This window comes from Eucyclogobius newberryi, unplaced genomic scaffold, assembly GCF_026437365.1.
Source record: "Eucyclogobius newberryi isolate DKJ021-1_F unplaced genomic scaffold, fEucNew1.0.hap1 SCAF_5, whole genome shotgun sequence".
Taxonomy (NCBI): Eukaryota; Metazoa; Chordata; class Actinopteri; order Gobiiformes; family Gobiidae; genus Eucyclogobius; species Eucyclogobius newberryi.
The window spans coordinates 12362402-12384571 of NW_027316167.1; the positions used below are offsets into that span (position 1 = coordinate 12362402).

General features: G+C 38.6%; 1 protein-coding gene across 2 annotated transcripts; it reads right to left on the minus strand.

The window, feature by feature from the left end:
- Nucleotides 1–194: 194 nt before the first annotated feature.
- On the minus strand, nt 195–21792 carry usp8 (ubiquitin specific peptidase 8). Of its 2 annotated transcripts, none has more exons than XM_072464733.1 (19): nt 21698–21792; nt 19345–19517; nt 18785–18929; nt 18370–18455; nt 18141–18276; nt 17073–17115; nt 16202–16373; nt 15958–16120; nt 15206–15347; nt 14100–14368; nt 12076–12513; nt 10856–10930; nt 9388–9683; nt 8000–8221; nt 7017–7227; nt 3668–3904; nt 3143–3285; nt 2934–3066; nt 195–1994 (listed from the first exon to the last, which is right to left on the minus strand). In XM_072464733.1, exons 2-19 carry the CDS (start codon nt 19446–19448, stop codon nt 1836–1838), a joined length of 3174 nt encoding a protein of 1057 aa, XP_072320834.1. In that variant the 5' UTR covers nt 19449–19517; nt 21698–21792; the 3' UTR covers nt 195–1835. The 2 variants fall into 2 exon arrangements, with proteins under 2 accessions (XP_072320834.1, XP_072320833.1); XM_072464732.1 differs by having other exon boundaries at nt 12061–12513.
- Nucleotides 21793–22170: the final 378 nt, after the last annotated feature.

Sequence of the window (22170 nt, forward strand, 5' to 3'; positions counted from 1 at the left end):
TGCTTTTAATCAGTCAAATGTATTTTCTCCAAAGTCTGAACTATGCTACAACTTTTACCTCTAAAAAAATAAAAAGGTCCAAAATGATCACTGTTGATTTTCAATAACTGGATTTCTATTTGATTGAGTTGGATTCATTTCCTGTCCAAGGCACAAACATAAGAAATCAACGCAAAACACCACAATTCAAACGCTTAATTTGAAGCCGTTTTAATAAATAGTCATACAAGTTGTTGGTTAATATAATTGTTATATCAGACTCCAGTTTAGAGCATTAGAAACCAAATCAACCAGTACAAGAAAACAGAGATGAATGACGTCACAAGTCCAGGCCAACCCGGTTCCAGGTCCTTTCAATGATCCAGGTCAAAGTTCAAAGTCCGACGCCAAATGACGCTGCTGTATTTGGCCTCAGAGACAACAAACGCGTCTCAAACCTTTTACTTGTTAATGATTTCCATGATTGGTACAAGACGAAGTGTTAAACTGAGTAATAGGCGGACCATAACGTGACGGTCCGCTGTATCGACGCTGGAATATAACGGCGAAGCACTTGGGAAATGTCAAATAAACCTCACTACATTAAGTTGGGCTGTCGTCGTTTAATCGTTTAATCCGTCGACTTATTCGTTTGTGAGGATTTTACTTTCTCAACGGCAAAAGGCAGAAGGCGTGGAGTGAATCCGCTGCAGTTTTGGGAGCGACCGGACAGTTAAATCTGCCTTTTCACTCAACAAACTGCACGTGTTTTTGAGCAAGATTCAATATGAAGCCTTCGACAAGGGCTGCTCAATATACCACAATATTCGATACTGTATCGCAGCGGTACCAACGTTTACACATCTGACAGAGGGTTTTAAATGAAAATGTTTCAAAAAGGCTGATTTTAAACATGTTATTCCATGTTAAGACCTAGATTAGCTTTAATTCTCAGTTATTTTTTTTATTTCGACAGCGTTTGACTTGTAAATTAAGACATTGTTGATTTAACACGATTCAAATTATTGTGTGAAAACGTATGTTGCAGTATCACAATCACGCCAATATTGCAGAACTTTCACCGCTGTATCGCACATGGTAATATCGTAGTATTGTACAGCGCTAGATTGGACTCATTTTGACGAAAGCTACATTGAGTATGGTCCAAGAAACAGTGAAATCTATTTACGATTCCCTCGCAAAGGAAATAAATAAGCGCTAAATGCATTATTGTAACAAATCAAAGAGTGGTTTGTACAGATTTGGCAAATGAGAGAGTAAATAGTAGAAATACGTGGTTTTTTTTCCACAAGTGCTCCGCTGAAAACCAGCTTAAAAGGCTAAAGCGAGTGTCATTTCAAAGATACATCAGCGTGTTCTACATAAACCAGATCGATTGCATATTGTAAGTGCAAAATAATGTAGCTAGGTAATCATCAGAAAAGAAAAGAAGTTCAGTCTTCCTCCTCGGCTCAGAAAACAAACGAGCTCAAAACTCCAGTCTTATTAATACCATGTTGGCTACGACGTCGTGAGGAGTTTGGTCACTTCAAACAGGTCTCGCCTTTTCTCCCTTTGACTATTTACATTTGTATATGTGCAACTTTAGCATTGGTTAAGTTATGTACAAGCTGGAGAGTACACAGTATGAACGAGCCCGCAGCAACTAAAAGTACCACCTTAAATTGACTGTGGAAGGAAGTCGACCGGGCACTAGATGTTTCCCACGCTTTCTCCTTCACATGTCGGCGTGCGGAAGCGACTCAAGAGCAGGTTTAACAGGAGCTCTCCGAAGGTAAGAGTCGCCTCCCTGTGTTGTAGAAGTATTTGAGCCCGTCGGGGCGTGGCTCGGGCCTTCAGAGCGTGGAGTAGAAGAGGATGTAGGCGGCGGAGGATTTGACGGAGGAGGTGGAGAGCTCGGAAACCTCGTGGTCGTCGAACTTGAACCAGCGCTGCTTCGGGGCGTTCTTACAGTAGGCCGTGTAGTGTCCGCCGTCCAGGCCACCGTAATGATTCTGCAGAGGAGACGTTATGGTAAATGACACACTTTATGCAGGGAAATGGTAACGGGCAAGTCATTTAAACGGTGAAACAAAAAGACATTCAGGTCTTTAGACACGCCGCGTTCAACATGGAGGTGGTCGTTTTGGAAATATGCTCATTTTGGTTAATGGTGGTTTCTACGAGAAGAGCATATGAAAGGTAAAATTGCTTCACAAATGTTGGGTGAAAGGTGTCGGTTTTGGCTTGATGACATCACACAGGGCGGTCAGCTTTTGAATGGCTTTTTCCCGACTTTACACAGACTTGAACAGGCAAAGACAGTCATCAAACTAGGCACTAAATGCTCAAAATCTGACCAAAACATTATATTAAGAGCGACACTATTACTAGACAGATTTCTGAGTCCATTGTTTGACCAGAATGCTAACCACCAAAGCTAATCATTCATTAGCATTTGCTACATAACTCGCTGCAACAAAGCCACATGTGCCTTTGAGCTGCACTTTTGTACCATGTCATTAGTTGTTGTCAGAACCACTGTAAAGATTTGGACTGTTCTGATATTTGACCCGTTTATGCAGATTTCCTTTGAAGTTTACATTTGATACGCCCATTTTTGTAGTAAAAGATGCTACAAATAGAAGCCGACTGAAAATAAAGAAGGAAAAAAGTGACTTTCCAAATTAGTATAAGGTGATATTTCTGCACTTTTGAGAATACTTGACAGCCATTTCACATTTGTCTGATAAAAACCTCCACTAATACATTTAAAGACCTGTTTTTACACATTTCCATTGGATTGACGTCTTATTGTTGGATTATTGTTATCTGGATACAATATCGCCCAAACCCGATTCAAAATAATGAAAATAATGAGCTTCTTAAAAGATGCAGATTCTAACAGTTCTAGTGGAGGGTCTTTGCGTTTTCCCCGTTCAGCAGGAACTCACAGAGACTCCGTAAAGGTTGTACTTCTTCAGGCTCTGTTTGGGTCCGATGACGTATTGACTCAGGTCGAGACAGTCCAGGGGAAAGTCCACCGACGTCTGCAGCTTCTGCTTCCACCGGCCCTCGTACGAAAAACTGTAGCGACGACACAACCAAATCAGTGCAAATGACCAACACAGAAGGACGACTCCAAAAGGGCAAAAGCACTGACCGCTTTAAGTGCACCAGCACAATAGGCGGAACCTTCCAGATCTCCAGCTTCTTGGTGGAGTCTCGATGGGCTTTGCAGTGTCCGCAGAACGCTTTGTTGTTGTCTGTGAGCCTTTCTTCTTTGGAGAAAAGTCGAAGACAATCCTGTGAACAAAAGCCAACGTTAAGAATAGAGTATGTCAAATACTTCAAATACTTTCAATGGAAGTTCTCTGGTGTCAACTGGGGCCTGGAGATGAATCGACAGACAAGAAATAATCATAAAATACTAAATCAATTCAGAATCACCAGAAACAGATTGAAAAACAGAGTAGAATATGTTGTACTTTCATTTTGTACATTGCAAAAGTAGTGATTACTTTGTTGTCTGTATCTGTTTATTATTCATTTACTCAAACAAGTCCATAAAAACAGGACAAACATGCTCCAGACAGAGTTGTGAAGAACTGGGACGGTTAGGAGAACGGCAAAGACATGGTTACAACTGTCTCGCTCTGTTGAGGCAGACGTTTCCTGATGTTCTGACCTGCAGTGAGCACTTGGAGGTGGAGGCCAGGGGCAGCGACAGGTACATGAAGGTCTCGAAGGTCCTGGACTTGTGGTGGCAGGTGAGACACTGCAGCGTGGACTTGAACTGGCCCTGGAACAGAGCCACGATGATGGACTCGTTCAGGGCCTTGTGTTTGCTCCAGGCCAGGTCCGCCGCAGACTGGTCGTCCAGATGGTCGTTCTCCTCCTCCTTGTAGCGCTTCCTGTTGTCGGCCTGAGGTCACACGCAGGGAGCCTGTTACTATTAATACACTATAAACTTTACTTATCACTAATCTAGTCGCAATTAAAAGGACACATATTATGCAAAATTGACTTTTTCGAGCTTTTAACCATGTTCCAACAAAGTTTCCTCATCAAAAACATAACTGGAGTTGTATTTAGCTTCGTTCACTAGTCTGATGAATCCTGGTTAGAAAGTCCTTTCCCTCCGAGCGTCAAAAACACAAATCTCGATGTGTGACATTTTCTCGATCTGTGACGTGGCTCTGAGAATCTTCGGTGCCGTTTTTAAGTCCATAAATCATCGCCAAACTCGTTCTGAGCATTTCTCCCGTCTAATCACGACCGTAACAGCTGCATGGCTACCTCGCATCTCAGAGAAAACTTTCCAGTTGTTGTTATTACCCGTGTTATTCCCTCTGCAGCCAGTAGATGGCATCAAAACTCAAGTGTTGTGGGAAAAAATCTGAAATCTGGTTATCAATTTTGTTTTTGACATGTTTTAGAGCTTAAAGCAATGCATCCAATAAAAGCATTAGGGGTGGATCGAGATGAAACATGGACAATAATCTTGTGAGATTTTAACCTCAGTCTTTACAGATATTTACCTAGTTAAAAGTCAGAAAGGAGACGTCAGTGCAGCAGCCGTGAGGGAGAGGGGAGGGAGGAGGAGGGACTGGAAGCAGAGGGAATTACGAAGGGGAGACAAACAAAAGCTAGCCTGCCCCGCAACATGCTAATACAAGCACACAGTTGTAATGAACGAGTCTGGTGATGATTTGTGGATCTCTGAGCTCTGCCTATGACGTCACAAACAAGGGGAAATTGAAACCAGGCGTTTTCCGAGGCCCAGAGGGAGAGGACTTGCCCAACAGGATTCATCAAGTGTGAAAGAAGCTAAATGCAACTACAGGTATGTTTTTGACGAGGTTAAACACAATTTTGCCATTAGTGTCCTTCAAATAGTTTCATTTTACTATCGAAAGTGCAGCAAAAACACCTGCGAGTATTGTAATCACAGCCATTAAAAACACAACATTCATTGAGAAAAAAGTCAAACTAACACAGTAGAAAGTGTCCTAAAGCCTGATTTGAGTTCAAAATGTAAAATTCAAATGTGCTGGGCCTCATTTGCAGCTCATGGAACGAGATCAGAGGCAGGTTTGGTCCACAGCTGGCGTTGAATATTATAGATATTACATTGCTCCAACAAGTCCAAGTAGACCTGTGGTATGCAGCTAAGCAACAAATATCACAAATATCATCTCATTTGTCCTCTTCAATAGGCCATTTTTGAAAGTAAAAAGACTGAAATATAATGTTTTGGTGTGTTTCTTTCTAAGTAAAAAGTACAGGGTTTTTTTTTCAAAGTAAAATGTAAAAAAAAACAAAAAAAACATTGGGATTTTTTTTCTTATTTGATCTAAATTCAGTTTTAGTCTGTTAACTTTTTATTGTGAGTCATTGTGAGTCAAGTAATTTTAATATTTCGGAACGTCAAAAATGTTTAAAATATTATTGCAATCTTTTGGTTATTGCAATACAAAACATATTTTTTTTACATATTGTGCAGCTGTAATTTTACACATCAAAAATATTACCAGCTGTCTGGTCTCATTGAAAGTGCACCAAAGTCTAACCTTTGACCACGCATCAAACTAAATTATTTCACTACAATCAAAAGGTTAATAATGTAACCCTGTATGCCCTGTTGCCATGACAACACATTTCACATTTACTTAATCTGTCCATGCTTTTATTCCGACTGTGAGATGCACGTTTCCCATCAATATCACTAAAGGTTGCTAATTGTAGGAAAAAGAAATTTAGAACATTTCAAAACGTCAACTGCATAATATATATAGGCCATTTAAATGAACAAGTGAAACTGTGATAGAATGAGAAGAAGCACGTCTTTGGTCAAACATGTAGAGGTTAAAACAGACAAACCACACACCACTCTGTACTTACTCTCTAATATCCCATCAAAATGAAACAAGGCCAAAAGACAGACAAATCATAAAAAGACTAGGTTGAAATGTGCAATAACAAAGCTGAAACCATCACGTAATGCAATGTAATGCAATTGACAATAAGCTTCTAAAAATGTTTCATGTTCTGAGCAAAAAATAATAATTGATAGCCGTAAGTAGCTGCAGCGCTAGAAGCAGCAGTAAAAGCGTTTAGTCTCAGAAGTAGAAATTGTGTCGTGTTCAAACCTTTCATACCAAGTAAAGGTCTAAAACTGGGACTATTCCAGGTCCAAGCCACATTTGATATAGAACTAGACACTGGGCTCTGAGCATGACAGCGGCTGGCTAGCTCAGTGTTAGCGCCAATACTTCCTGTTGAATTCTATGTGTGGGTTTTTTGCCGAGTTCCACTAGAATGACATACTTAAAGATCACAGAGAGGACAGAGGCAGGTGAACGTCACAACATGATAAAGACTTTTCAAATGAGCTCAATACTTCCCAGACGAACACGTCTGTGTTTGTAAACAAAGGTATTTGTGGGTCAATGCTAACGCTAATGCTAACGTTCACATTTTAATGACAAAGTAATAATAAAACAAAACCTGGTAGTCCTAACTTAAAATTTTAATTGGTTGCTTCTTTAAATTTAAGTTTTAATAAAAGCCGTACCCAGATGTTGGAGCAATAAACAACAAAACCTTTTCATCTTCACAGCTGCTTGGCTTCTCAACAACTCTTGAGAGCTCGTCACAGCTGCTCTTGACCTTTACCTGTCCTAACGTACTGTGTAACTGCATACTGCCCTTAATGGAGCCATCCCCTGCTAAATAATGGGAATGTTTTTGAACAACTGGCCCCGCTAGAAATGCCCCTAGGGAATAAAATAAAGACATGTATCCCTCTACAGAGCCCACTGCTATTTTAAACACAGAATAACCAAAAGAAGGAAAAAACATGTGCCTTAAATAAACTCTGAATTAAGCAAATTGCAAATAAGAGTGCGCTATTTAAAAGAGCTGACCCCCAGCGGTACACGTCCCACTGTTTGAGAAACACTTGTGTAGTCATGCGGGTGGTGATATGGGTGAATATATATTCAGTTTCAATCACATTCTCAGTGTGTTTTTACCTTGTTGAGATCCTCGTGAAGTCCGTCCATCAGAAACAGCAGTAGTTCTTGAGAGTCCTGTTGGTCGTAGCCGGAGAACTGCTCGTTGATTTTCCCGATGGTGATTTTGAAGTCTCTGGGGCTGATGTATTTGTACAAACCGCCCCACAACGCCTTCATGATCACCCCAAACTCCTCTGCCACCTCCCCTTTGTGTCCCAGGATGTTAAACCTGCCAAAGGAGCAAATCACTCAAAGATGGTAACACTTCATTAAGGCTAATAAGAGTGATTCAGACTTAGTCAATACTTAATTTGATACAGGCTTCAGTAACTATTTCATTAAGTTTTTGTTTATGGTTTATTAAGACTAATTGGGATGTAGTTACGTACCACAAAAGCCTTGGTAGTGCATTTCCAAATAATAGTACATACTTTTAAATATTTGGTACACATTTAGGTTAAAGAAGACATATTTATTGACATATATACACATATTTAGTAACCCAAAAAATGTATGTAATTTTATTTACATTGTAACCAACTGTGACAAGGGTGGAAACTTTGTTTTGTGCATTGTCTTCTACAGAGTGTCAAACGCTTGCGCTTCATGCTAGAGTGCCCCCTAGTGGCCGTTAGCCAGTAAAAATATATAAATTAGATGCACGTTGTAATGACCGCAGGGTTGAAAGCCGCGTGGGAAAAGTAGCGGCTTATAGTCCAAAAAGTACGGTAATCACTTTATACCCTTATTTGAACGTTTACAACTTTGCTTTTCAGCTCTTTATACAGCATTTTTTTACTAAAACGACACACTCGATATAACAATTTTGCATATCTTCAAAACAACATTCTCAATATCATCTAAATGTTTATATATTGCGCACCTCTGGCAGCGACGCCTCAAATGCAGGACTATACAAAAACATGCATGGAATCAAATTGAGCGCATTATTACACTGTTAAAAGCTCACAAAAGTCTACCGTCTCCTTTAATGTACCGACCTGTTGATGTCCTCCATGTAGTAGTTGTTGTTGAAGTATTCGGCCATGGCTCGAGTGTTGCACAGACACTGGAGGATGGAGTTCATGTAGCAGGTGTTGCCCAGGTTTCGGAGCCCGGTCAAAGACGCGCCCAGGCCTCCGAACGTTGGGTTCAAATTGCGCAGTTTGGCAGCAGACGGCCGCACAATTTCCACCTTCTGGTAGACTTTAGTAGCCGTGGGCCTGAAGTAAGAGAGGAGATGATTATGCTCAGTGTTCAGGGCGTTAACCTGAGTAAAAGTGGATGTCTGGACTCGCTGTTCTACGGGCCGTGTAAAAGTTGCGTAGAGACTATAGACCAGACCAGGACTAAACCAGGTCTACATCTGGAATAAACTGGGCTCAAACCAGGACTCAACAAAGACAATGTGAGAAATAAAGCTGTGACGATGATGTAAATTGTACATTTTTACTTCTATTACTCATGTATGAACCTCACTTACTATTTACACTTAACTTTACAGACTGGAACAGAGACTCGGAGGTGTTTTGCTGGTGTGTGGCTGGGGATCGGGGTCATATCTGGTACACTTTTTTTCAACTGAGCTTGCCCAGATACTTTGGTGCAAGCGCTGAAGTTGCTTTACTACTCATACTTGGGTCAAACTCTTATTTTTGAAATTCAAATCTACTTTTGCAATTTTAAAATGTTTTCCTGATAAATACGTGCTCAAGGTCTGTAAAAAAAAAGTCTGAATTTGAGCTGTTGATAAAAAAAAACCAGAACAGAGCCGAGTTAAGTCTGGCTTTAGATGTAAAATGTTTAAGTTTGACAATAATGAGATGAAACTATCACATTTTGATACAACTACATTTAAATTGTGCACTGCTTGAGGCCACAGAACACAGAATAAACACGTTTTAGTTAAAAATTAAAGATATACCAAATCGGGTAATGACAAACCTGTCCAAATGTACAATCTCTACATGGGGAAGTTATTGAATGATCCACTTCATGTGTAATTTTCAGTCCTCAAAGCCATTTTCAGTTATTATTAGTGTGTTTAGCCTCTGAAGCGCCTTGTTTCCTCTGAGCCTATTTTTTGGATCTAAAACTACTAAATGTCCTTAAATTACTGTGACCTGCACAGATCTGCCACTTTTTAACCTGACGCTCATGAACAATAAGATGTGTTCCAGCTCTAGTATGCATGAGTCTCTGAAGTCAACATTTTGTGACTATGGCGTTCATTTTGCTTTAATAATAGCCATTTTACTTTCGCAAAATTAGCATGTTTCCCTTTTGATGTGTATTTATCATGTTTATGCATTTTCCTTGTGTGTTATCATTTAGTTTTTCCTTATTTGCTGCTTGAAATTAAAAACTAACAAACACAAAGTTGTCATACTTGGTCTCTCTGTTGATGGTTGGGATGACGGCGGCGGCGATGGCGGCGGTGGCTTTCTTCTGGGCTTCTTCTCGCAGATCCTGGCTGATGTCCGGAGACGAGTACGAGCGCTTCAACTTCGACTGTTCCCGCTCCCGGTCGATTTTAGCGTCAGGTTCGGCCGATTTGGGTTTGGGTTTGACGGTGGGAGGAGTCGAGGGCGGAGTTTGGGGAACGGTGACCTCTGGTGGATAGAGGTGGACCATGTTTGTCGGCGAGTGGTAGTAGCGATAGGTGCCAGTCACCGTGTCAAGAAACTATAGGGGGCAAAAGAAAGAAAAAGGTGCATTAGCTGTGGTTCAAACTGTTGTAAGTTCTGTTATTGTTGTAAGGAATTATTAAAATATTAAAGGACAAATATTATGCATTATTTCTATTGTTACTGGCCATTAAACATACTTCTGAGTACCTCCAGTTTGGCATCTCATGTTTTAGAACAAAAAAAAGGTTTAAAAAAAAAAGAATGACTTCCAAAGTAGCTTATCCTACACAAGGAACTGAGCAATGGGCTCCATCTACTGGCAGCAGAGGGAATTACATATTTGAGAGCCACGAGTACCCGAGCAGATGTAATGATCGTGATTTGACGGCAGAAATGCTCAGAATGAGACCGACAATGATTTATGAACTTAAACAAAAGATTCTCTGAGCTACGACACAGATCGAGAAAACATCACACGTCGGGGAAATTCAGAATGGAGTGTAAGCTAAATACAACTCCAGGTATGTTTTATGGGAGAACGCTGTTAAAAAAGTATATTTATCATGTGCTTCTTTCCCGGTGTTTTATAATGAAGTATCAGTTTTTCATTATAAAACATGAGATTGATCTAAAATGACTTCATAATAGAAGCCGCTTATATTATTATTATTATTATTATTATTATTATTATTATTATTATTATTATTATTATTATTATTATTATTATTATTATTATTATTATTATTATTATTATTATTATTATTATTATTATTATTATTATTATTATTATTATTATTATTATTATTATTATTATTATTATTATTATTATTGATTCCCTGTTCCAGTTGGTTCATAGTGGCATTTGACTATAGCAAGCAGCAGATTTTCAATGTTGATGTTTTTATTTTGACCCGGAATCTGCTTTTTCAAATCATCATAAAATCTGAAAAATGTGCTGGGATAGTGTCAAGTTGTAAACGGAAACTTTCCGAGCAGTCAAGCCACAAATGCAGGACAATTATTTTAACTCAATCATGAAGGAATCAATCAAAATCCACCTTTCGCAAATTAATGATGAAGAATTTTGCATAATTTGCCTCTTTTACAAGATGTTATAATAAAAATGACATCAGTGTTCTTTCAAATGACCAGGTGCAACATAAATCAGTAAAACACACAATTCCTCTAATCTTTGTCATATTTTTTACATAAATTTCAAATGTTTACCTTCATCCATCCGACAGGGAGACCAGGTACACTTCTGCCCATCTCTTCACTTCTCGCTCTGGTCAGTGGCTCCCTCTGAAATATAGAAAGTCACATTTAAAGAATAAAATCTGTCTGAATAATAACCATGCTGTTCCTTCTACATAGACTTCCATAGACCTAACACGTACACTATAAGACTGAATTATCAAAGTATTATTCCCATTAACAATACACTGTACATTTACATCAGGAAAACAAAACGTTTTCTTAAACGGTTCCTTAAAGAGTTAAGGTCCAGGTTACTTAAAGTGCATATGTTTCTCCATCACTTCGTTTGTTTTGTGGGACGTGATTTCATATATTCCACAAGATCTCCTTGTGTCAAATGCTGTAAACAGTATTTATTTTGTATCTAAGAAACATTATTATATTGAATTAAACAGTTTTAAAGATCATGATCTCTGGTTTATATGATTCAGTATTTGGGCTCTTCCTTCATATCAAATAACAGATAAAAGTACTTTAAATTGTTTTACATAACCAGGTTTAAAACAACACATTTATCTTGTTCTTATGACGCCGCGATGCCGCGCGCGATTGTGGGCCCCTGAAATTGCTTGGGGGCCCCTAACTTTGAAAAGTTAGGGGCCCCCCAGGCCCTTAACTTTGAAGATCTTTTCTCAGCCTACAGTACAGTTGTTTCAAGAACCAGTACAGTTGTTTCAAGAACCAGTACAGTTGTTTCAAGAACCAGTACAGGTTCAAGGACCAGTACAGGTTCAAGGACCAGTACAGGTTCAAGGATCAGTACAGGTTCAAGAACCAGTACAGGTTCAAGAACCAGTACATGTTCAAGGTACAGGATTTTCTGACAGTTCAATCATTTTAGAAAGTAAATGTGTCATATTTAAATCATAACTATTGCGTATATTAGACTAGCTTCGTCCCTTGTAAACACGATGGTTGCTTCTTATGTCATTTATTCAACCAGGAAGTGAAATTAGCAAACCTTGATCGAATGTTTAGTATAACAATAATGTAATCATGTTGAATCTGTTCACATTCAGAATCTGACTCATCACTTGTGCTATGTTTTACTCTAATAGACCAAGTGAACATAATTAATGATATTTACGACACATGAATGCACTCCAAAAGCCTCTTCATATTTTACTCTTAACAAAACGCTGACATTCTTTTTGTCACGCGAACAACAGACGCACCTTAATTTCACTCACGATGTGATTTGGAGCCGGCGAGTCGAGGGACATGCTTTTCGAGGGCGTGTCGCAGTTTGGGTCTTTGCCTCTGCGCTCTCTCTCCGCTCCTCGGCTGTCCCGGTCCTCCACCTCCTCAGCCTTCTGTCGCTCCAGCTTCTTCTTGTCCTTCCTCTCCTCCTCCTCATCCTCCTTCTCCTCCTCCTCATCCTCCTTCTCCCTCTTTTCGCTGTTCTCTCGTTCGAGTCTTTCCTTCCTTTCCTGCTCCTGCCTGGCCCGCTCCATCGCAGCCGCGGCCTCGTTGTGGGTTCGACTCTGCTCGTCTTGGGTCAGAGTTGGGTTCGGGCCCACGGAGGGTTTGATCAGGGGCCCGTTTTGGGTCAAGTCTTTGGCCGCGCCGTTCATATTGGGTTTGGGCTCGTCCACAATTCTCACGGAGGGCTTTTTGGTGCGGTCAAACTAGAATGAGAGACAAAAGTTTTAGTTACCAATATTAAATCATTAATTGTAATGTGATATTTTGCAGATGTTTGCCCATTCAAAAGACATAATATTGTGTTGGATTTTTTAACTGCTATGGCAACAGCACTTTGAAACCTGTTGATACAAAAGAAACCTTTAAGTGCTGTTTTATCAATATAAAGAACCACACACATGGATAAGATTTAAAAAATGTTGGACTGCAGCAAACAATTATTCTGCAAATTGCCTGATCTAGCAATTATTCTTAAAATAAATTATTAAGTTGTTTAAATGGTGAAAGGTCTGAATACTGCTTTGTCTAAATCATGAAACCTCATGTTTGCTCGATGTTTCTGAGTGTGGGTACAGCCCTTATAATGACAATTCTATTAGTTTGTTTGATGTAACCCGACCCAACATTTTTCAAGTGAAAAACAGTCAATGACCGAAAACGTCTCGATCAACCCGATCGGGAGACTAAATCTCCCGATTTTAAGATATTTCAATCGACCGTTTGTATGCCGTTATCCTTTATTTTGGTAGCGAAGTCGAGAGGGGGGAACATGCGGGGGGGACAGGCGCCGCCATGTTTGTTGTGATGACGCTGCTAGGCGTGTTTCCCTCCCAGAATGCAAAGCGCAAGTCAAATTTAAATGAAGCCACACCATTATGCAGAACGATATGAGCGGTGGCCAGGCCAGTGGCACTGACAGAGCCAAATAAACATGTAAAAGACAATGTAGACTCCCTCCTGCATGGTCTGTTTAATACAGAAGCATATGGAGGACCGAAAATGAAGACGCATATGCGTTGCGCAATGCATTATTTGTCCCTTGGGATGAAAGATAGGTTTACCAGCGCTATAAAATTATTCTAAACAGCGCTATAGGAAAGCACAGTCGGTGAGTCGCCGAAATATTTGAAAGATAATTTTTTTTTTTTTTTTTTAAACAAAATGCTGATTTTTTTTTTTCTTGGCTAGTTTTATTCCGGGTTGATCGTGTTACGGAAAACAGACATATTATTTTGCTCAGCCTTACTACCCAAGTAGATTCTTTTAAATCAATTATCTCAATAATCGATTAGTTAGTGCAATGATCAATTCACATTTTTCAGCCATAAATTGACTTTTTCGTGACTCCATATTTTAGACAAACCTTTTAAGGTCGCGTTCACAGTTGTCATTATTTGGTCCAAATTGTAGACCATTTTAGTCCTGATGTGAACTTGAGTTAGTCCTGGTTTAGTCCTGGTTTGGTTTAGTCCTGGTTTAGTCCTGGTTTAGTCCTGGTTTAGTCCTGGTTTAGTCCTGGTTTGGTTTAGTCCTGGTTTAGTCCTGGTTTAGTCCTGGTTTAGTCCTGGTTTAGTCCCAATTTTGATGTGGTGAACGTGCAAATGTGAACACTCCACAAAGATTAATCATTGGTCAATATCCATCAAAATTATGTCTGAACATTTCAAACAACTCAATAAAAACGTTATCACTAGGTAAAGTTTCTGGGGGAGTCGGCCTCCCTTTGTAGTTTTATGCTACCCAGGTCCAGGATGGCAAACGTACAAACACTATAAATACTAGTAAATACCTGGGGAAAGGCTTGGGTTGTGACGGGCGACTGGCTCTTTGGACCTGCGGCTGGCTTCTTCTTGCTGAGCTCGGGTCCTGTCCCCGGGGAGTCCACACAATCTGTCTGTCGATGTATCACTGAGGTTTGAGGAGGCGGGACATCCATACAGGCCACGCCGTTCACTAGCGCAGGGGCAGAGGGCTCCAGTGGCTCGGGGCGAACCTGCGGCTCGGGCTGAGGAGGGGTTGGGGGTTTGGGTTCTTCGAGCGAGGGGTAGCTGAAGTTCACTGGGGATAATACAGATCAGAAGAATTACTCACACAACTTACGATTTACACCAATACAGCAATAGTCACCCATAAAAGGACCGAAACATGGAATGTGCTGGAGGGCTCGTGCAAGTTAGAAACAAGTTGAAGCCCCAGCAAACGTTTCAATCCAGCGCTCCTTGTCAATAATCAGGCAATGGAGTTTAAAAAGTAGGTCAACTTCTTACATTTCGTAAAAGACAAATATTAAGCATTATCTGTATTGTTATTGGCCTTTAAAGCAGAACTAAGTCAAATGTTCACCTTATTGAACGTCTTCGTAAGTCCCTGTGATGGTTAAATGTGTATTTTTGGGGCATTTGGAGTGTCTGTCATCGCCCCCTGTTGTCTCTGAACAGAAAACCAGCCATTTGCCGACATCAACCCAAAGACAACTCTCTTGAGAAACCCTGGCTATTTTTTACATTTGTCAATGTGGCATGTTTTTGTATGATTATACTGCCTTATTATGATAAAAAAATAAAGGAAAGAAAAGAAAAAAGCGTTTGCATTTATTTTCACAGGGGAGATGCAGCGTTACATAGATCTGCTTTGATCTGCTCTTGAGTACCTTTACTTTGCCATTTCATGTTTCAGAACTAGTTATTAAGGAGATTCAGAATGAGTGTTTTTGACGGTCGGAGGGGAGAGGACTTTCCAACCAGGAGTCATCAAATTAACGTTAATAAAGCCAAACGCTACTCCAGGTATGTTTTGGATGAGAGAACAATGTTAGAATAGCGTCAGAAGCTCAGAACTCAGAGCTCTTGCATATTATGTGTCTTTAAAGGGCACTCCAATCCCAGCAGATCTTACATTGAGGCAGTGCACTGGTGAGATTTTGTCTCGGGGGTTTGACTTTGGGGTTTGACGAGAACATCGGATAATACAGAAGCCAGTTCTCATAGCCTCCCTCCAAAACCATGGGCTCGCTGCGCAGGATGGTCATACTGTCCCACTGTGAACACATAAAGAACAATAACAATATTAGATTTGTAAAAAGGAAGTTTATCTTGTGATTGTTACTCATTTTATATTCAACATAGGGCTCGTTATAGGGGGCAACTAACAATCATTTTATTATCAACATAAAGTCAACAAGTCAAACAATACAGGTCATTTCTATTGTACATAGACATTTTAAGTAGTGAATGAATAGAAAACATTAATGAATGAAATGTATTGTTGATGAAAATCAGAAATTATTCATTTAATTTTTTTACATTTTGATTTAATAATCCCACTACTTTTTTAAGTCACGATTGGTTCATTACTCGTTTCAGCCCTGGCTAGTAATTAGGAAGTTAATCAAATTTATTTCACCTTGATTTGACATTTAGATTTCGAAACTTTTTCTGTAAAAAACTTCATGCAATATTTCTAACTGCACTGCTATATAATTATTACATATCATATTGTAGTTACAGCTTATGTGCTGAGCTTAGTAATAAATAAATAAAAATGTAATCCCTTTTGAAATATAACCGGCTGCATAAAAAATGATTAGATTACGAGATGCTGATATAGATAATAAACACATGCGTTCAATTCTAAAATGAGACCATCACCTTGAACAGGGCGTCTTTGAGGCTCTGCAGAGTTGTGCCCAAGGCCAAGTCTGAGACGGAGCTGAACCAGTCGAGTAAAATGATGTAGTCCACAAACCCTCTTCTCCTCCAGTGGACTTGGGACGACTCTGGCAGCTTCGCCTCGACCTGATTCACAGTGATTCTGGGAAAGTCACAAAATGAAATAAATGAAGCAATATTTATGAGACAACACTGAAACTTTTCTTAAATCTCTGGTCATTACCCAGGACTGACGGCCTCCTCGGGAACGCTGATGCAGGTCAGAGCTGGGACCAGCATGTGGGACTCCTCGAAGTCTTTCAACCTCCGAGCGTCCATCACAATCAGAGAGATCGTCTGGTCCTTCATCATAGAGAAAAGTTTCTCTGCAGTGATTCCTCCGGCCGGCGTTGGAGCTGGAAGAGAAGACCACTGATCAATGTGTGGTATGAAAAAAAAATTGAAATATTTTTAAAAATAGATTGACAAATAATATTGCTAAAAAGGCTTATAGTTTTCTTAAGAGAGCAGATAAATTCCTTAAGTAAATTTGATGTTTTATACATCAATAAATGATCAGCTTCAATATTTGTGGATTTTCTTTTTGGATATTTTTTATTAAAATACTTTCACTCATTTTCACCGTAACCCTAACCCACGAGCTCCTTCTTGGGAGGAGAGAGCGACAACCGCTCATAGAATATGAAATTATAAAATAACGGGAACATATTTGCATATTTGGAAAACCGTTTGAAAATTATGTAGGACATTTGAATTTCTGGTATGGAAGTTTGATTTGATACTAAATATTTTAATGCAAGTGAACTTTAAATAAAAGTAATGTAACAATCACAATAATGGTGCTCTAACAAAAACTGTGTTCACACATGACTTGGTCCTAAATGGAGTCCATTTTGTCAGGATGTGGACTTGGATGTGGGTTTTGTTCACGTTCTAGTCCTTATTCAGTCCTGATCTAGTCCAGGTTAAGACACACTTTTGATGTGTGGAATGTGCAAGTGTGAACATAACAGGTGATTGAGTTTGAACATAGGAGTCAAAGAGAAATATTTATAGAATTAGTTTAATGTATATTATAAGAATAATACACTTACCTTTCGGAGTTGCATTCTTGATTTCATTCCGTCCTTCCTTTACCTGGAAAATGACACCAAACGTTAAAGTAACTAATTTCAGTGCAATTATTACCATGTGGATAACTGTGATTTTAACACTCTGAGGTCACAGTATTGACTCAACTACCTCCAATGCCTGTGGTGCTTTGACATGACTTGCAATTCTAAATTTAAATCAACTTCCCCAAACACACAAACATATTCAAATATCTCTTGGGTGGTTATGCAAATTATATTTTGACGTTACACGCTAGGAAAGGGTGTGGTTGATCTCAATTCAGTCATGTGATCTGTGATCACCAGTAAAAAACCTATTTTGTAACATTTTCTTTGTTTTGTTATACTGTGGATGTTAGCTATACGCCGGCATGTTTACATGTTTAACACAGATGTTCATTAATATGCATTTTCCCAAAGAAATAAATAATACATTCATTTTAAAAAAGAAAATGGAAAATGGTGGGTCAAAAACAAAACAATTGCCTTCTTTGCACTTCTGCTTCCTGGATTTTAGTTATAATCTCTCTCTAAATTTACTTCCAGTTAAAAAATGCAGGGCAAACAAAACTGGACCATGTTGACGGCCGCCAATGAATAGCTGTAACACAACCAAGCAGTTTTGTTTTTTGCACTAATTTGATTTGTGTATCATCTTTTTCCTCAAAAATGTATAGGGTGAGACAAGAATAGGTGAAAATGGGAAAAAGATTACCCAAACACACAAAATATAACGTTGAATAAAGGAGGAAACCATTATAACATGGATAACAACTCAAAAAACAATGTACATAATCTGTCTACTTGAACATTTGAGTTGCGTTACACAATAATAAACTACTAAGGGGTCTTGTTGTATATTTAATACACTGTCGGCAAATAGACGGTTCCCTGTGCTCGAATTGTCCAATAAATCACAGGAAATGGCCCGTGTTTAGTTTCACCAACCACAACGTTGTATTGAACAGGGACTCAGCTGGATCAATCGTCCACTGTAGGAGTTTAAATATTCATATCAAACAGAACAGATCGATTGTTTGCCTGGTGTACCTTCTTAATGTCCTTTTTGCTTGTCGTTTTGGGAGAGGATCGACCGCTCTCTTTCTCTGTTATCTCCTCCTTTCTTTTCTTCTCTTCCAGTCTCTCTTTCTCCTCAAGTTTTTTGCGCACTTCGACTTCCTCATACCTGACATTGTAAAGAAAATATTAAACATACAGGTTTGACATGCCGCTTGCTCTAAACTATATCTACATAGAGTCAAACTACAGAACTACTAACCTGAGTTTGAGACTTTCTGAGAGTTTCTCCGCTTCTTCAATGGCTTTTTTAATGCTATTAGGTCCAAGGATTGTCATAAAAAAGTCCTGTGTATGAAAAACGTGCACTTCATCAATTTGATAAATATACCGTAATAGACATGTTCAACAGAAATACGGTACAAAGACCTACATGATCAACTTATATATATATATATATATATAGATTTGCAGGTAGGCCAGTTGTTATTCATATTTAATCTTATTTAAAGGGGCTGTGTGTAGTTTCATTACAAAATTACGATCACATCTATCCTTGATTTAACCAGCAAAAAGTCTTATCATTTGAATAAAAATAAACATATGTGAAAGGTAAACTAGATTGGATCATTTAGTTACCAACTGAATACTGTTCCATTTTATTTAAAAATGATTACCTGTTGTTGTTTGAAGTCTGGTCGCTTTTTAACAACATCATAAACTGTTAAATACTTCATATAAAACACGTAAGCTTTTTCCTCATCTCTGTCCAGACGACACTCCTCCGCTGCCTTGAAGATTTTACAGGCAGTCTGAACATAACTGCAACACAAGAGATGCTAATTAACAATAAACAGCAATTGTACCGTAGTTAAAAACCAATGAAGATAAATAAAGGATTTTTTTCACAATCATTGTTATTTAAGTTATGTTATTGATGTACACGTTGGATAATCTTAGTCAATTTAGAGAAATCAGCATTCATACTCAAAAAATCTTTATGCAAATAATGTTCACAATTTAGTTAAGCTGGTAGCAGGTCTGTGGTAATCGGTTACATCATGAGTATGTAAGTAAATGTAGATTACAAATGTTTTTTGCTCATTACATCAACACAAAGGTTGAAAACAAATTCTCCACACAATAACATTCAATTTTATAATATGACATTTCTACTATGAAGTGCAATAGTATTCAGAGTTTCTACATTTGGACTAAATTGTGTTTTGAGGCAAACCTCCTGGTGTTGATCTTATCTGGTTTGACCTCTGCCTTCTTGTTTAGCTCCCCCAGAGACGTAGACAGGTACAGCTCCTTGGGGCAGGTGGACACTGCAGGCATCGTGGCAGGTGTTTACAATCACAGCTCAAGCGCAGTTGGCTTTTAGTGATGTACAGAGACCCAGGACATCTATTTAAGGCACAAGAAGAAATGTTATAGTGTGGTCAGCCTTGTATAAATGCAAAGGTAGGTAGAATAGCCAAAAATACTTCAAAATGATTTTAGTAAAAGTACCAAAGGGTGTAAGAAATTACTCAAGAGCTTGCAAGAATATCGCATCAAATTTGGGACGAAACTTAGACTAAATCTTTAACTAAACCAAGACTACAGGTCTAGAACAGGACCAAACCAATCTACATAAGCACAAAGCAAGTGTGAATGCACCTTTAAAACGACAAGTAGGAGCAACCGGGTGTAACATCTGATTTATAATTTCACAGTCAAAACATTAAATAATGCACAAGATCAGCCACAATAATGACAAAAATGTAATAGAATCTGAAGGAGCGGTATGAGAAACACAAATGATTCACAAATGAAATCATTATATTGTCAACATAAACTGACTTACTCAGTGGGAAGAGGAAGCAAAGGTTTGGCTTAACTTGAGTAGGGGGAGTAGTGTTAGGGTCACTCCACACAAAAAAGTGTTACATAAAAAGGTCCAAATTAAAAATAAGGATTTTTAATTTTTATTTCAACTCACAACAGAAAGTACAACCTCTAGGCATCATAAAAATACCATGAAGTAGATAAATGGATAAATGTCCATTTGTACAATTGACCCCGGATCAGTTTAGTCTGGACTAAACTGGTCAAGTGGGAACGCAACTAATACCACCACCTAATGTCTTAAACTTTATTCTTTAGACGTTATTCTTTAACTTTATTACCCCCCTCTAACTGCACTGTAAGAGGCTGGGTGGGACCTAAAGACTGTGTGAACCAACGCTACAGGCTCCCGAGAGTAGACACAACCAAAACAGTTCCACCATTGAGTCCAGTAATAAAGCTTCATCTTTTTATGAAGTAGCATTACAAAATTCTAATTGCCACGGTAACTGGAACTGCATGGACGTAATTGATACCGGACAACAACTGGTTATATCCAAAACATTTATTTTGAGGGCAAACATTTGTTTTACTGATGCCCTATTTAAAGACATTGGCCACTGTACACTTTAGTGTGGAGTGATACGTTTACATACATTATTCAAGTAGAAGTATTGTGTCTGAAAATGAAATGAGTGAATTTTCATGAAAAAGTTCTTCTAGTAAATTAAGTGAGTAGTCACATCTGCATTAAAACAGCATTTAAAACAATACCTGTAGTGATCTTTGCTACAGAATAAAACACATTTGTATTGCTACTGCAGTGTCATAATTATTTTCATTGCACAATGTTGTTAAAGCATCAACCACAAGCAAATGAAAAGATAAACAGTCCAAAGACAAACTGGGATGGTCAAAACACCTTAAACCCCCTTTTAAATATATTTCTGCAAAACATTTGTGGAGAATACGTCACACAGATTTTATAATTAAGTAGTCTTTTATTGAACGGCATGGTTTTGTTTATGTTTATATGATAAGCAGCAAAGTGTGGTTTTGTAATAATAATATTCGTAGTCCATGTTGATTTTACCCACAGCCACAATCTTCTCTGCTAAACACAATAACTACCGTTACTATCTGATTTGATTAATTTGCCATGAAGTGCATGAACATGTAATACATAAACATAACATAAACAAATGTTTGTAAACATATATATATATATATATATATACATAGAATCACATGTAAATACAATTTAAAAAGCCAGGATAACACAAAAAGCGCAAGCACTTATTTCCATTGTGGTCCTTGTCTGGTGATCATTTACAACGCCTCTTGATCTCTGACTTGATGTTTATGTAGTGCTGCTGTCAACATCAAATACTTTGAAAGCTAATGCTAGCATTGTTTTTGACAGCTCCCCTTAGGTCATCTCTGCGGACAATAGGACAAATGCAAATAACCATCAACGCCATATTTGAGTCAGCGTTATTGTCGGCGTTTAATGTATAGTGTAAAGACATAAAAACTGAGTAATCCGTTAGCCTTTAGCTTTATTCCTGAGCTACGCAAAGAAATCACGCAGTTTAGCATTAGCTGTTAGCATTTGCGGCTAAAGCCATTTAACCAGAGGACAGGAAGTACCAGGTACAGACAAGACAAACCACAGCGTGTAACTGGTGCCAACATTGCCAACACATAGAAATGAAACAATTACATGCCATATATTGAATCTGCGCTCACATAATTACCTCTTTTAAGGCCGTTGTTTACACTTTAGCGACTTTTTTGGAGCTGGTTCCGGATTCTTCTCCCCCTGCGCTTCTTTGGCGGATCAGCTGCTGCATATGGGAAGAAAGCTACTCACGTGCGCCATCTACAGGTAGTTAAGTCATCTCGCTTTCCCCCCATAAAGGACAGCAGGCCGATATCATTATAAAAACGTTTATTTGTTTGTTTGTTTGTTTATTTGTTTGTTTATTTGTTTGTTTGTTTGATATGCATGCCCTTTTTGATATATTTTTTTACTGTTATTATTAATTGTTGTACGTTACACCTTAACACCAAAGTGAGTTCCTAGTTTTTTAATCCTGTTCTTTGACAATGGCAATAAACCACTTTCTGATTCTGATTTTGCTAGGATAGTGCATGTTAATGAACATATGTGAAATACATGCTGTATTGTAGCCATGTGTTACACCATGGTTATTTAAAAAAGCCTGAT

Bases quoted from the DNA above. Each gene is read 5' to 3' on its own strand.
- usp8 (XM_072464732.1), bottom strand. From the start codon at position 19,448: ATGCCTGCAGTGTCCACCTGCCCCAAGGAGCTGTACCTGTCTACGTCT. The intron at 10,931-12,060 runs GTGCGTCTGTTG...TCTATATTTCAG, and splicing joins ACATCGTGAGTGAAATTAAG to AGGGAGCCACTGACCAGAGC. The intron at 8,222-9,387 runs GTATGACAACTT...CTCTTACTTCAG, and splicing joins ACCATCAACAGAGAGACCAA to GCCCACGGCTACTAAAGTCT.